The 12,268-nt window shown below is 39.2% G+C and overlaps 1 protein-coding gene across 4 annotated transcripts in view; it reads right to left on the bottom strand.

Annotated features, from left to right (window-relative positions):
- Positions 1–12,268, bottom strand: part of LOC144025625 (transcription factor COE3-like) — a 68,988-nt gene that overhangs the window by 17,546 nt on the left and 39,174 nt on the right. For 3 of the 4 annotated variants that reach the window (XM_077531865.1, XM_077531868.1, XM_077531866.1), the window contains exons 8-11: positions 8,079–8,160; positions 7,881–7,998; positions 1,424–1,557; positions 1,231–1,357 (exon numbers count right to left, since the gene is read on the bottom strand). In XM_077531865.1, coding sequence (XP_077387991.1) covers positions 1,231–1,357; positions 1,424–1,557; positions 7,881–7,998; positions 8,079–8,160 — 461 coding nt within the window. The remainder of the gene's footprint in view (positions 1–1,230; positions 1,358–1,423; positions 1,558–7,880; positions 7,999–8,078; positions 8,161–12,268) is intronic. The other variant, XM_077531867.1, reaches the window with a different exon arrangement.

Here is a 12,268-nt window from a genome sequence, read left to right as displayed (position 1 = left end):
CATTGTCAACACTCCTAAACCATTTTACATTTTCATTTTTCAACACTTTCTTATTCACATATTCTCAATATTGTGATTATGACATATTATTTGAATTCTAAATGTTATATTGAGTTTATTTTTTCCAACTTTACACTTCAACTTTTAAAAGAGTTTTCTGATTCTCCTATGAAATTGGTGAAGTAATCCACTGTAAAAAATGTACAATTAATACAAATAATGAAACAAATAATATTTAAACATATCTAAATACAATACATACATATTTCATTATTTATTATAATTATATGCCTTGTAAATAAAGTTTAAATAAATACTAGGGCATGTGAATTGCCTCGTATCTGGCGATTCGATCACGATTCATAGGTCATGATTCGATTTGATACAGATTAATCCCAACACAAATCTGAAAGTCGATTATTGTGATTTTCTTTTTCAAACTCAAATTTAGAAAATACTAATCAGTAAACTTTGATACTGATGTATTTAAATCACTGAAACTTCAACACAATCAGGTTGCAATCTGAATCAAATATTAATGTTCCAGGAATATAACATTTTTTCATGCTTCAAGTGTGAAGCCTAAGTAAGACGTTTTGTTGAATATTTTTCCATCAACAATTGATTAAATATCGATTCAGCTGCATACTGAATCAATACAAAAACTGTGCACTGTTATATCGCGACATCTTGCCGAATCGATTTTTATTAACACCCCTAATAAATCCCATTTCTTATGAAATATTTTTTTTTATATTTGCCAACTTGTGTAGCATTTTCAAAATGATATTTCATGAAATTTAATAATAAAAAAGGTAAACCTTGTTTGTAGTTCATCAAGGAATAAGCTGTCCAGTTGGAAGAAATGCTTACTTGATATTCAGAAATGTCAACACAAATGTTTCCTGTATTTGTTTATCGCTTGTTGGTTTCAATGTACATTTTAGTAAATATAAAAAATGCAATTTTAGCTGAATAGTATTTTTGTGAATGTGTTGTTATTGTTGTGCATTTTAGTATTTTTTTTATTTTTTATTATTAGGGTGACATTTATGATCTGACTCGGGAGGGACTGCAGATGGAAAATAGCCTTTTGGTTCATTCGGGCATATTAACAGAAATGTTTATTCATATGTACCTGATACAAATCAATCAATCAATCAATCAATCAATCAATCAATCAATCAATCAATCAATCAATCAGGATGAGAAAAGCAATTTGAAGCTGACCTGTGTAGACGAAGCGTCCCGGCGCTCCTTTACAGAACTGTTTGGACTTGTAGGACAGCGTGACCTCCACCACACCGGGAATGTGGCGAGGCGGCGTCTGGACGCGGATGGCGTGCGGCGTGATCAGCTGCCAAAAACATGCGTTCAAGACGCGCTTGCGACAAGAAACACGGCAGGTGAGGGCGGGCCTCACCTCGCTCCACACCAGCATGGTCCCGAAGACCACCTGCAGCCCGTCGAAGAAGTTGTCTCCAATGAGGATGACGGTGGCGCCGCCCGTGGTCCAACCTTCGCTGGGGCTGATGGCTTTGATGCACGGCGTGGCTGCTTCACAACGCGCACACATACGCACGCACATCAATGTGGAAGGAGAAGACGCGCACGCGCACAAGTATTGTTGTTGTTTTGATTGACGCGCTCACGTGTGACGCAAAAGTGAAAAGGTGCCATTTTGGTGCGACGTGCCCATTTTTGGATTTCCACCAATCAGGTTTGTGGTGGGCGTGTCCTCTCTCAGGCTCAAGGTTATTTGAGTGAGCTAAAACTAAGGAAAAAACAATCTCGTTAAAATAAAATAAAATAAAATAAAATAAAATAAAATAAAATAAAATAAAATAAAATAAAATAAAATAAAATAAAATAAAATAAAATAAAATAATGAAAATGCTTTTTAAAAAACAAAAACTAAAATTACATCTTATGTTTACAAAACTACGGAAATGTAGAGATGCCAATGTGGGGTAAACATTGGCTGGCGAGTATGTTCGAACATACTCGCAAATATGTTCGAACATACAAATACGTTCGAACATACTTGCAAATAAATTCAAACATACTCAATAAAAACTCAATATAACATTTAGAATATGTTTGAACATAGTCGCAAATGCGGTCGAACATACTCGCAAATGTGTTTGAACATACTTGCAAATATGTTCAAACGTATTGTAATATGTCCGAACATACTCCCAAATATGATTGAACGTATTGAAATATGTTCAAACATACTCACAAATGGGGTATATGCCAAGGAAGAGGCGGAACTGTTTTTGCACATCAGTTTGTTTCCGGTTCGGTTTGCGACGTGTGGGCTGCATCAAAAATACTTGTGCTTCCGACTTTGTGCCCCTCGGTTGCGCGTTCGCAACCCGGAGCGGAAACAAACTCACGTTCGCCTCTTCCGTGGCATATACCCCATACGTTCAAACATACTCGCAAATATGTTTGAACATACTCACAAAACATGTTCCAACATACTTGTTGGCTACATGCTACAAAGTTTGCATACCTTCCCATAATGCCACGGATATTATTTGCGTATGCGCGAGTGAAAAAAATGATGAACCTAAATCATGCACGGCAGACATAATAAATCGTAAAAGTTACGAATAAACACTGTTTTTTGTCTACTTAATTTTCTAATGAGTAATGAATTGGCCCAAATGGCTAAAATATGGGGTTTTGTTTTCACTCGCGCATGCGCAAATAATACCCCTTGGCATTATGGGAAGGTATGCTAACTTTGTAGCATGTAGCCTACATGTACGCTCGAACATATTTGTTCAATTTGTTTGTATGTTCAAACATATTTGCGAGTATGTTTGAACATATTTGCAAGTATGTTTGAACATATTTGCAAGTATGTTTGAACATATTTAAATACCAGTGTTGCCACAGTTACCTTGAAAAAGTAACTTAGTTACTTTACTGATTACTTGGTTTTAAAAGTAACTAAATTGCGTTACTGATTACTTGATTTTAAAAGTAACTAAGTTAGATTAAAAGTTACTTTTTTAGTTACTTTCAGCAGCTGCCGATAACACCATCTCAACATAAAAATAATGCGGTAGAAACGGAGTTCCAAATACTTTATTGAAAGTGCATTTTTAACATGAAAATAAAGGTTTTTTTTATGAAAAACAAAATAGGCAGTCTCTCTTGACTTCTTGTAACGTAAATACTTTTTATAAAACAAAAAATAAAAATCTATCCAGGTTGAAAATGAAAATCCCCTAAATTCCTCTATTGTTTGTTTGTTCCGCTATTCCAGTGTGTACACATGTATCAGTTTAAATATTTATTAGTAGTTATTGACAGTTATAATTGTTTTTTGGTTTGTTTGTTTTTTCTCTTCAAAATAAGGATCAGGAAAACAAAAGGTTGATAATTTAATGTTAAATATAAATATTTAACCTTTAGACAGACACCAACACAATTAAACAGAATATTTGCACATTGTGAAGTATTTCAGAAACATAAATTTAAGACATGAAATAAACCTACCGTCCAGCCAAAAGAAATATGAAGCCACCTTATGGAACAATAAATCTATCAAACACATTTTAACCACTTAATATATGCAAAAATATTTCCAAAAGTTCATTTCCCTTTTTAATCAACAATTTTTGTATTTAACAATTGTTTTTTCTTTTGTCATCACTTTCATTTTTGGTTAATGTATGACATCTTTTTTTGTTTTTTTAATCTGAGACACGATGATGACCACAGAATCACTACTGTTTATATTTTGTTTTTTGGGCTGTCGTAATCGCGGGCACGTCTCAGTTCTGCTGCTCATGCTAGTTGTAGACATTGACAGGGAGCCACAAACTGAGAAATGAGATACTTGCAGTGTGCTTTTAGCTTAGCTGGTGTGTTGGCTGTGGGACATACCTGTGTCGTTTGAATCCATGCATTGGATCGTCACGGGAGTTATTCTTTTTGGCTCGCGCGCAGTACCAACGCCGGTCCGGGACATACACGTGCACCGAGAGGACTCGATAGCCATGGGAAATACCGAGATGTACGGCACCGGCTTCTGCTAACTGTCTCCATTTGTATGTTGTCACTCATTGCGCGCGTGCGCGCCGTGTCGCGAGCACGGAAACACGGAAGTAGCTTGAATGGTGATGCTACTGAAATGTAAACAAAACAAGTAGAGCACGGCGCAGAACTCTTGCTATTGTTATGAAAACCATAAAGCCTCACTCGCAACCGATACGGTCGTTTAGCTCCCCTTGACGAACGATGGTTCGGTCGAATCGTTTTTTTGTTCCACCCCTACTGAAAACGTAACTTGTCTGACGTCACTCCCCCTGGCGAGAGGGCGGAGACGACCGCATCCCATAATGCTTCACGGACCAGTTGAGGATGGAAATAAATTATTTTTTTTACCACTTTTATGGTCCATAATGCACACTTTTTTTGTTGTGTTGTGTGCCTGTTGGTTAATAAAACTAGTAGTAAAAGTATCATCACTTTTGTTTTGAATGTGCAAACCATTCATGACCAGACCATGGCTGAATTCAGTGTGGTGATCAATGACTTCTGCCTCATCTTCGTAGTTAGCAGTAGTTGTTTGTGACTGTTACAACAGTGAGATAGTTTGCCTTCTGCATGAAAATGTGGAGTAACGCATTGATTCTCTGGACAGTAACTTTAATCAGACTACTTTGTAGAATAAAGTAACGCGTTAGACTATTAGTTACTTTAGAAAGCAACTTTTTTGAGTAACGCGTTACCGGCAACACTGTTAAATACGTTCAAACATATTTGCGAGTATGATCGAACATATTTCAATATGTTCGAGAAATATTCGAACGCATTTGCGAGTATTTTTGAATGCATTTGCGAGTATGTTCGAACATATTTGAGAGTATGTTCGAAAATACTCATTTGAGAGTATGTTCGAAAATACTCGCCAGCCAAAAAAGTTTACTCCACATTGGCAGCTCTATGCTTCTGTACAAAACTAACTAAAACTATAATGGTAGCAAAAATGTCCTTGGTTTTCGTCTTTGGAAATTGATTTAATGCATTGATTTGAAATGTGATCTGAAGTCCATTTATTTTGATATGAACCGGAATAAGGACGTTTGAAAACGTGTCACAGAGAAGTGATGTCATCACGCTGCAGCCAACAGAAAAGCACCAAAAGATGATGGCAGGCTCTCTAGGGTGTGGTCGAGCCCATCTAACCGCTTGGCCACCAAACTCCGCCTCTTCGACTCCGTCATCATCCCAAGTCTTACTCTACGCCAGTGAAAATTGGACGTTCTCTGCTGTTATACAACACTGCCTGGACACATTCCACAGGCACTGCTTGCCAACTATTTTACGTGTCCGCTGGTACGATTTCATCCGCAACGAGACTATCAACGCCAGGGAAGGAAATCCAACACCGGTCTCCGCCCTCATCAAGAGGCGGCGACTTCATCTGCTCGGTCACGACAATATAGCGGCAAAACAACTTCTCACTGACATCTCTCCCTCCTCCTCACGGCTGGTGCCGCCCCCTGGACACCCAAGACTCACCTGGGTAGCACAGGTGGCCGCCACCTGTCTTCTTTCTGACCTTTTGCTTCGAGACAACGGCCATCTAACTGGCCAAGCGATCACTACTTCAGATGATGTCGCTCCCATGGTGTTTTTTAAATATTGTGCACAAGTAACACCCTTAAAAACAAAACAAAAAAAAACAAAACTAAAACTAACTAAAATTAAACTAAAATTTATTCAATAACAATCAAAACTAACAGCACCACCCTGAAAACGACTTAAAAGTAAATAGATTTAAAAACCAAAATGAAATCCAAACTAACTGAAATTAAAAAATGTGAAATGTATAATCACCCTGGGGGAGGGGTGAGCGTTAGCGTGGCGAGCCTGAGATGAAGACGGGCCAAGAAAAGAAACGGGCACATCCATTTCCCGCCTTTTGTCAGGACGGTAAACAAAAGCAGACGAGGATCCCGTCTGGAGGACAGCGGTCTCGGGGACAAACAAACAACGCGGGCAGATGTTGCCACCTTTTTTGAAGAGCAGATGAAAGAAGATGAGGAGCCTTCGTTGGACCACCAGGACCGGCGCCCCGCCCCCCCTCAGCGCCGTCAAGGCGGTCTCAAGAAGAAACGTCAAGCTGACGCGTCGGCGACAGATTGGTGTCAAGGTGCGTTTGTTTGCTCCCAGCCAGGTGCCGGCCAAACGCGTCGTGGGCCACGCGAGGAAGTGAACGCGCCTTTCATCTGCATCCTGTCGGCGACGCCCCCGCTTGCCCGCCCGCCGAGATAAGCGCCACCGGTCGCCAGCGCACTTGAAAGAGGACGTCAGCCGGGACGCCGCTGCCGCCGCCGCCACCAAAAGACGTCTCTTTGATGACCCACTCTGGGAGGGCTTCTTTTACTTGGCAGCGCGTCCCAGACGGGCAGGCGCGCAGCGACGTGAACGTGGGCTTGTTTTACTCGGGGCCGCGTCCCAAACGGGCGGGCTTTCGTTAAAAGACGGAGGCGGACAAAGGAAGACCAAAAAGTTTTGCGCCCACAACATGTTCTTCATCTCCAGCTCGGATGCTCACATTTTTCTTTTGCTCATTCGCCGACACGACAAAGGAAGCGATTGATTGGTACAAGCAGCATAGCAGAATTTTTTTCATTTGACTTCATTATTATTTCATTTTGAGTTTTATTTCTTTACATTTAAGTACGTTTAGTTCTTTTTATGGTGGTTTTCATGGTGGTTCTATGATTAGTTTTATTTAATAAATAATTAGTTTTAGTTTAGTTTGAGTTCGTTTCAGTTTTAGCTTTAGTTAAAAAAAAAATGTCTGAAGGTTCTTTTCTGAGATTCAGTATTATTTTTTTTTCTTAAATGTGTTTTACTGTGCACAATATAAAAAATAAAAAAAAAAACACCATGGGAGTGACGTCTTCCGAAGGTGCTTTTCTTAGATTCGGTATTAGGTTTTTGGTTTTTTTATAATGTGTATTACTGTGCACAATATTTAAAAAAACACCATGGGAGTGACGTCATCTGAAGGTGCTTTTCTTAGATTCAGTATTACTTTTTTTTTTTTTTAATGCGTATTACTTGTGCACAATATTTCAAAAACACCATGGGAGTGATCATCTTTTGGTTCTTTTCTATTGGCTGCTGTTCAATGACGTAACTTCTGTGTGACACACTTTCAAACATCCTTATTCCGGTTCATATCAAAATAAATCTACTTAAAATCATATTTAATATCATCCCCAAAGGCTCATGCATTAAATTCCAAATTCCAAATTACCAAATACTAAAATGAAGGACCTTTTTGCTATAATACAGTTAGTTTTAGTTAATTTTGTACACATCAAATGTAGTTTCAGTTAATTTTCGTTTTTATTTTATTTTGTGAACAAAATTGTTTTTGGAATTTTCTTTTTCTTTTTTTTTTTGAAAGCTGCCGCATACATCAAAAGGTCTAGCCACACCAAAATTATCGGAAGGTCATGAAACGCAACATTTTAACCATTTAGATGGCAAAAGGACATCTTCACAATTCATCAATGATGAAAAGAATTTGATTATCGATTCATCGTTGCACCCTCGCGTGGTTTGGGGTCTTTTACGGTAAAATGGAGGGAAATATGGACCCAGCAGGGCTATCTATGACGATGACATAATCAGTACTAGTATCAAGACTTGTACATACAGTGGCTAGAATACACCATGACTAAAGTTTACAAAAAAACAACAACTCTGGTTTGATTCAACTTAAGCAACGTTTTTTTTTTTTGTTCTTTTTTCAAAAAAAGGATTTTTTTTTTTTTACTGCCAATTGAACAATGGTCCCCTAAAAAGGCCAAAAAGCAAAATGGAGGACACATTCTTACCTTCGGACGGGTCCAGGCGACGTGCGCGGCGGCCATGTTTGGAGTTGTTGTGGACAAACATGTTGTCGGAGACAGACAGCACGTGACCGTCCACGTTGACCGTGGTCGACACCACCACCTGCGCGGCCACCAAACACCAGTCAAAACACTTTAGCTAGCACTTAGCCGTTAGCGCTTAGCGGTTGGCGTACGACTGACCTGGAAGCGCCTCATGTCTCTCGGGTTGCCCGCATTTTTCAAACAGTTCTGATTGCACTTGAGGAAGAACTTGAGGAAGAACCTGCAGCATCAAGAAAAAACACAAAACACTTCAGACCATTTTTTTATATTCTAAAGACGACAAATGAGCATTTTCAGCTTGTGAGGCAAAACTTTGAATTTCATGCCTCATTAAAACACAAATAAAATGTAATTTTGGTTCGTTTTCGTTTTTTAAAAAACATTTTTGTTTTTATTTATCATAAATGACGTTTTTTTTTTAATTTTACGTTTAGTTTTTTTGTTAGTTTTAGTTCACTCAACCTTGCTACTCACAAGCGCGAAACAGAAAAACAAAAAAGGCTTTCGGCTACGTCAGCCAGGAGGCGTGGCCTACAAACTTCAAAGGATGAAAATGATGATGTCACTCATGTCATTTGTCTGATTTCACACAAAATGAGCACAACCCCGTTGAGATCTGCGCAAATGGACAAAAAAAAAAAAAAAAGATACGTGTTGATAATAACAACAACAAAGAAATAGACTACAGGCCACGCCCCCCCTCCCAATATGTGGCCTGCAGCTTGTTTTGTATTCTGCCTCCTGCTGCTTTATGTCATCCCACTGCATTATGGGAAACAATTGGGTTGGATTCAGATGACAACACGCACACACCTGAACTTCTGCAGGTCCACGCGCGCACACACGCGGTCACGTCGTGTTACGCAGGCGGCGACCTGCAGAGCGGCGCCACGCAAGCTGGCAGACGGAACCAATTTGACATCATGACGTCATCACGTGATGCTAACTGTTCTTGTTTGACGCTAATTAGCAGACTAGCCCGGGCATCGTTCGGCATTTCAACAGAGGTGTTCACATGTTTTGACTCCGCCTATTGATCACGCCTCCTCCGTTATACGTGCGTGTTTTTCTTTGTCCTGTTGAGTGCGACCAATCGTTTGTTGCCGTCACTAAAGCGACCGTGACGCTAAGCTCGCGTCATGTGGTGGAAAAATGAAATATTTGAAACACATGTTTATTGATTTATTTATGATTGATTTTACTCTGCTGCTGCCACAATTTGTGTGTGCGTGTGTACGAGAATGTGAATGTGACACGGGTGTGTGCTTATTTGTGTTTTGTTTTTTTTGTCTACTTGTATGCACGCAGACACGTGTGTGTGCGTGTGCACACAAGTCAGTGTGTGACGTGAAAGTGCATCCGTTTTTGACGGACACACATACGCACACACAAGAACATTTGTGGGTTCGGGTCGACCTTAAGGAAGAGTTCCCAAAGTTTCTCCACATGGGGACAGGAAGTGGAGGCGGGTTCAAAAGCGCACAACAACAACAACTCATTTGATTGACCACAGAAAGCATACAAGGGATCGTGTGTGTGTGCGTGCGTGTAGCAAGGTTATTTGAGTTAACCAGAACTAAAAACAAAAACTAAAAGTAAAATTCAAAAAACTATTTCGGTAACAAAATAAAATAAAACAAAAACGAAAATGCTTTTTAAAAAATGAAAACTAACTGAAACTATATTTTATGTTTACAAATCTAAATAAAACCAATTTAGTGAACTAAAACTAAGGAAAAAAACTAAAACTAACAACAAAAACTAAAACTAAAATTAAATAAAAAAAAATTCAGTAATGAAATAAAATAAAAACAAAAATGCTTTTAAAAAAAACGAAAACTGACCGAAACTCCCTTTTATGTTTACAAAATTAAACTAATTGTAGCAAAAAAATGTCAATTTTTGTCTTTGGTCATTAATTGAATTCACGAGCCTTTGGGGATGATTTGAAATGTGATTTGAAGTCAATTTATTTTTGATATTAAGTGGAATAAGGACGTTTGAAAGTGTCATCTAGCAGCAACATCACTCCCATGCTGTTTTTTAAATATTGTGCATAATACACAAAAACTAATATTGAAACTAACTAAACGTAAACTAAAATTAAGCATTTATCAAATATCTAAAAGTAATAAAAACTGACAAAACCACCCTGAAAACGAATTAAAACTAACTCAATTTAAAAAACAAAACAAAATCAAAACTAGAAATGAAATAAAAATGACAGATGAAAAATTCTCAAACTATAATAAAATCGGATCCAAAAAGCAATGTGGACTTCCTCCAGTGTTGAATCAAAATGGAATCTAAAGAACTGAAATCTTCACGGCGCAATTTGTAGTGGACCCAAACTGGATCTGAATTGAATCGGACCTGGATCGTAAATGATTTTCATGCGGCTCTGGAGTGGACGTGGATTGGATCTTTGATCAACTCTAAATCTATCACAAGTGAATTAGACCTTCATCTCGAATTAACTTGAAATGGATCTGAACCGAATCGAATTGGAAGTGGATCTGAAATGAGTCTTAAACAGATCTAGATTGTCTTGGAATTGAAATGAACTTGAAGCGGATCTTTTGACGAATTGAAGTGGAAGTGATCTCGAGACGGGGGAAGAAATGTGAACGCGAGTCAACTTGAAGTCAAGGCATCCAAATGGTTTTGAAACCAGTTTGAGTGGATCCAAAAAAGCAACTTGGAGTGGAGCCAAACCGGATCTGAATTGAATTGGACCCGGATCATAAATGATTTTCATGCGGCTCTGGAGTGGACATGGATTGGCTCTTTGGTTAACTTCAAATCCATCACAAGTGAATTAGACCATCTCAAATGAATTTGAACTGGATCTGAAGCGGATCGAATTGGAAGTGGATCTGAAATGAGTCTTAAACAGATCTGGATTGTCTTGGAATTGAAATGAACTTGAAGCGGATCTTTTGATGAATTGAAGTGGAAGTGATCTTGAAACGGGAGAAGAAATGTGGTCATGAGTCAACTTGAAATCGAGGCATCAAACTGGTTTTGAAACCAGTTTAAGCGGATCCAAAGTGAACAGACCAAGTGGCCCGGCATTGAACACTCCACTGGTCACATAACCCAAACGTTTGAGTGGCGCCCATATCGAAACCCACACGAGTGCCTGCTAGCACCTCTGCTACGAACTAGCAACGTTAGTGTTAGCGCAAGGAAGCCTCTTCCGTCTCATCTTGATGACATCACACGTTCGCTCCCGTCGATGACATTGTTCATTCGCACAAACATTTCATCACATACTTCGCAAAGATGCTGCAACTTGGTCCAACATGCGCGCACGCGTGCGCACACACTGACACACTACACTTCCCAGCATCCCGTGGGGCTTCTGCAGGTGTTGTGGGAGGAGCAGAAACATTTTTTCGACTGGAACCGCTCCACATGCTGCTGGCTGACATGCAGTAATGACAACAACAGACCTGTGTGCAAGTGTGTGCGTGTCGGCCTCGTGCTTTTTTTTTTTTTTTTTAATGAAATGTTTTTCCCCCCATTTTCCAATCCAACTCTGACTTACACCTCATTGTAATGTGTCTCCCACATTCAGACACAAACACACATGCACCAGGGTTAAGAGAGGGGCACTCGTTACGGTATTTGCTATGCTAACGATGAGGCTAATGCTTATGTGCTAATGCTCACTAACCAGAAGAATGTTGACCACGGCTATCGAGGCGAACGACAACGACCCACTCGAACGGCTCCATTTCAACATCGTAGGATTCCGTATCGTATGGATTCCGATTTCCAAAATCGTTTCGATTCAAATTGATCATCGATTCAGTTCAGTCAGGATTTCATGCAATCTTACCTGACTTCTTTTTGGGGGTATTTGGCACATTCATTTACAGGGGGGAAAACGCTCTATTAATTTAAAACTATCGATTCATAATTTTAGCAATCGATATTGCGCTATGAAAAGGAGTATCCATTCGATATCGATATATCGATTTTTTAGACCCAGCCCCATCGTACATCAGCCAATCACAAGGTGGCGTGCGTGGCATCTTCATCATCATCATCATCATCTTGATTTTCAGGTGGAAATTGATCAATTGATCAAGTCATCTATTGCTCTTGGATCCACTTTGCCTGCAGGCGGACCTTTCATCATTAAACATCGCATTTACACGCTTACGCATTCATACAGTCGATTGGTTGCTGATAAAGAGAAAGAAATAATGATGCAAACATTGCACCGAAAATGTAATTTTGCCTCCTTTGAAGATGCATCATCAACACACATACAAACACGCACACGCGAGTTGGCACAAGCGTGTGTGTTTTCTCAGCAC

Source organism: Festucalex cinctus, chromosome 9 (genome assembly GCF_051991245.1).
Source record: "Festucalex cinctus isolate MCC-2025b chromosome 9, RoL_Fcin_1.0, whole genome shotgun sequence".
In the NCBI taxonomy this organism is placed as follows: Eukaryota; Metazoa; Chordata; class Actinopteri; order Syngnathiformes; family Syngnathidae; genus Festucalex; species Festucalex cinctus.
The sequence above is the reverse complement of the archived record's forward strand: the minus strand, read 5'-3'. Positions and strand labels throughout refer to the sequence as shown.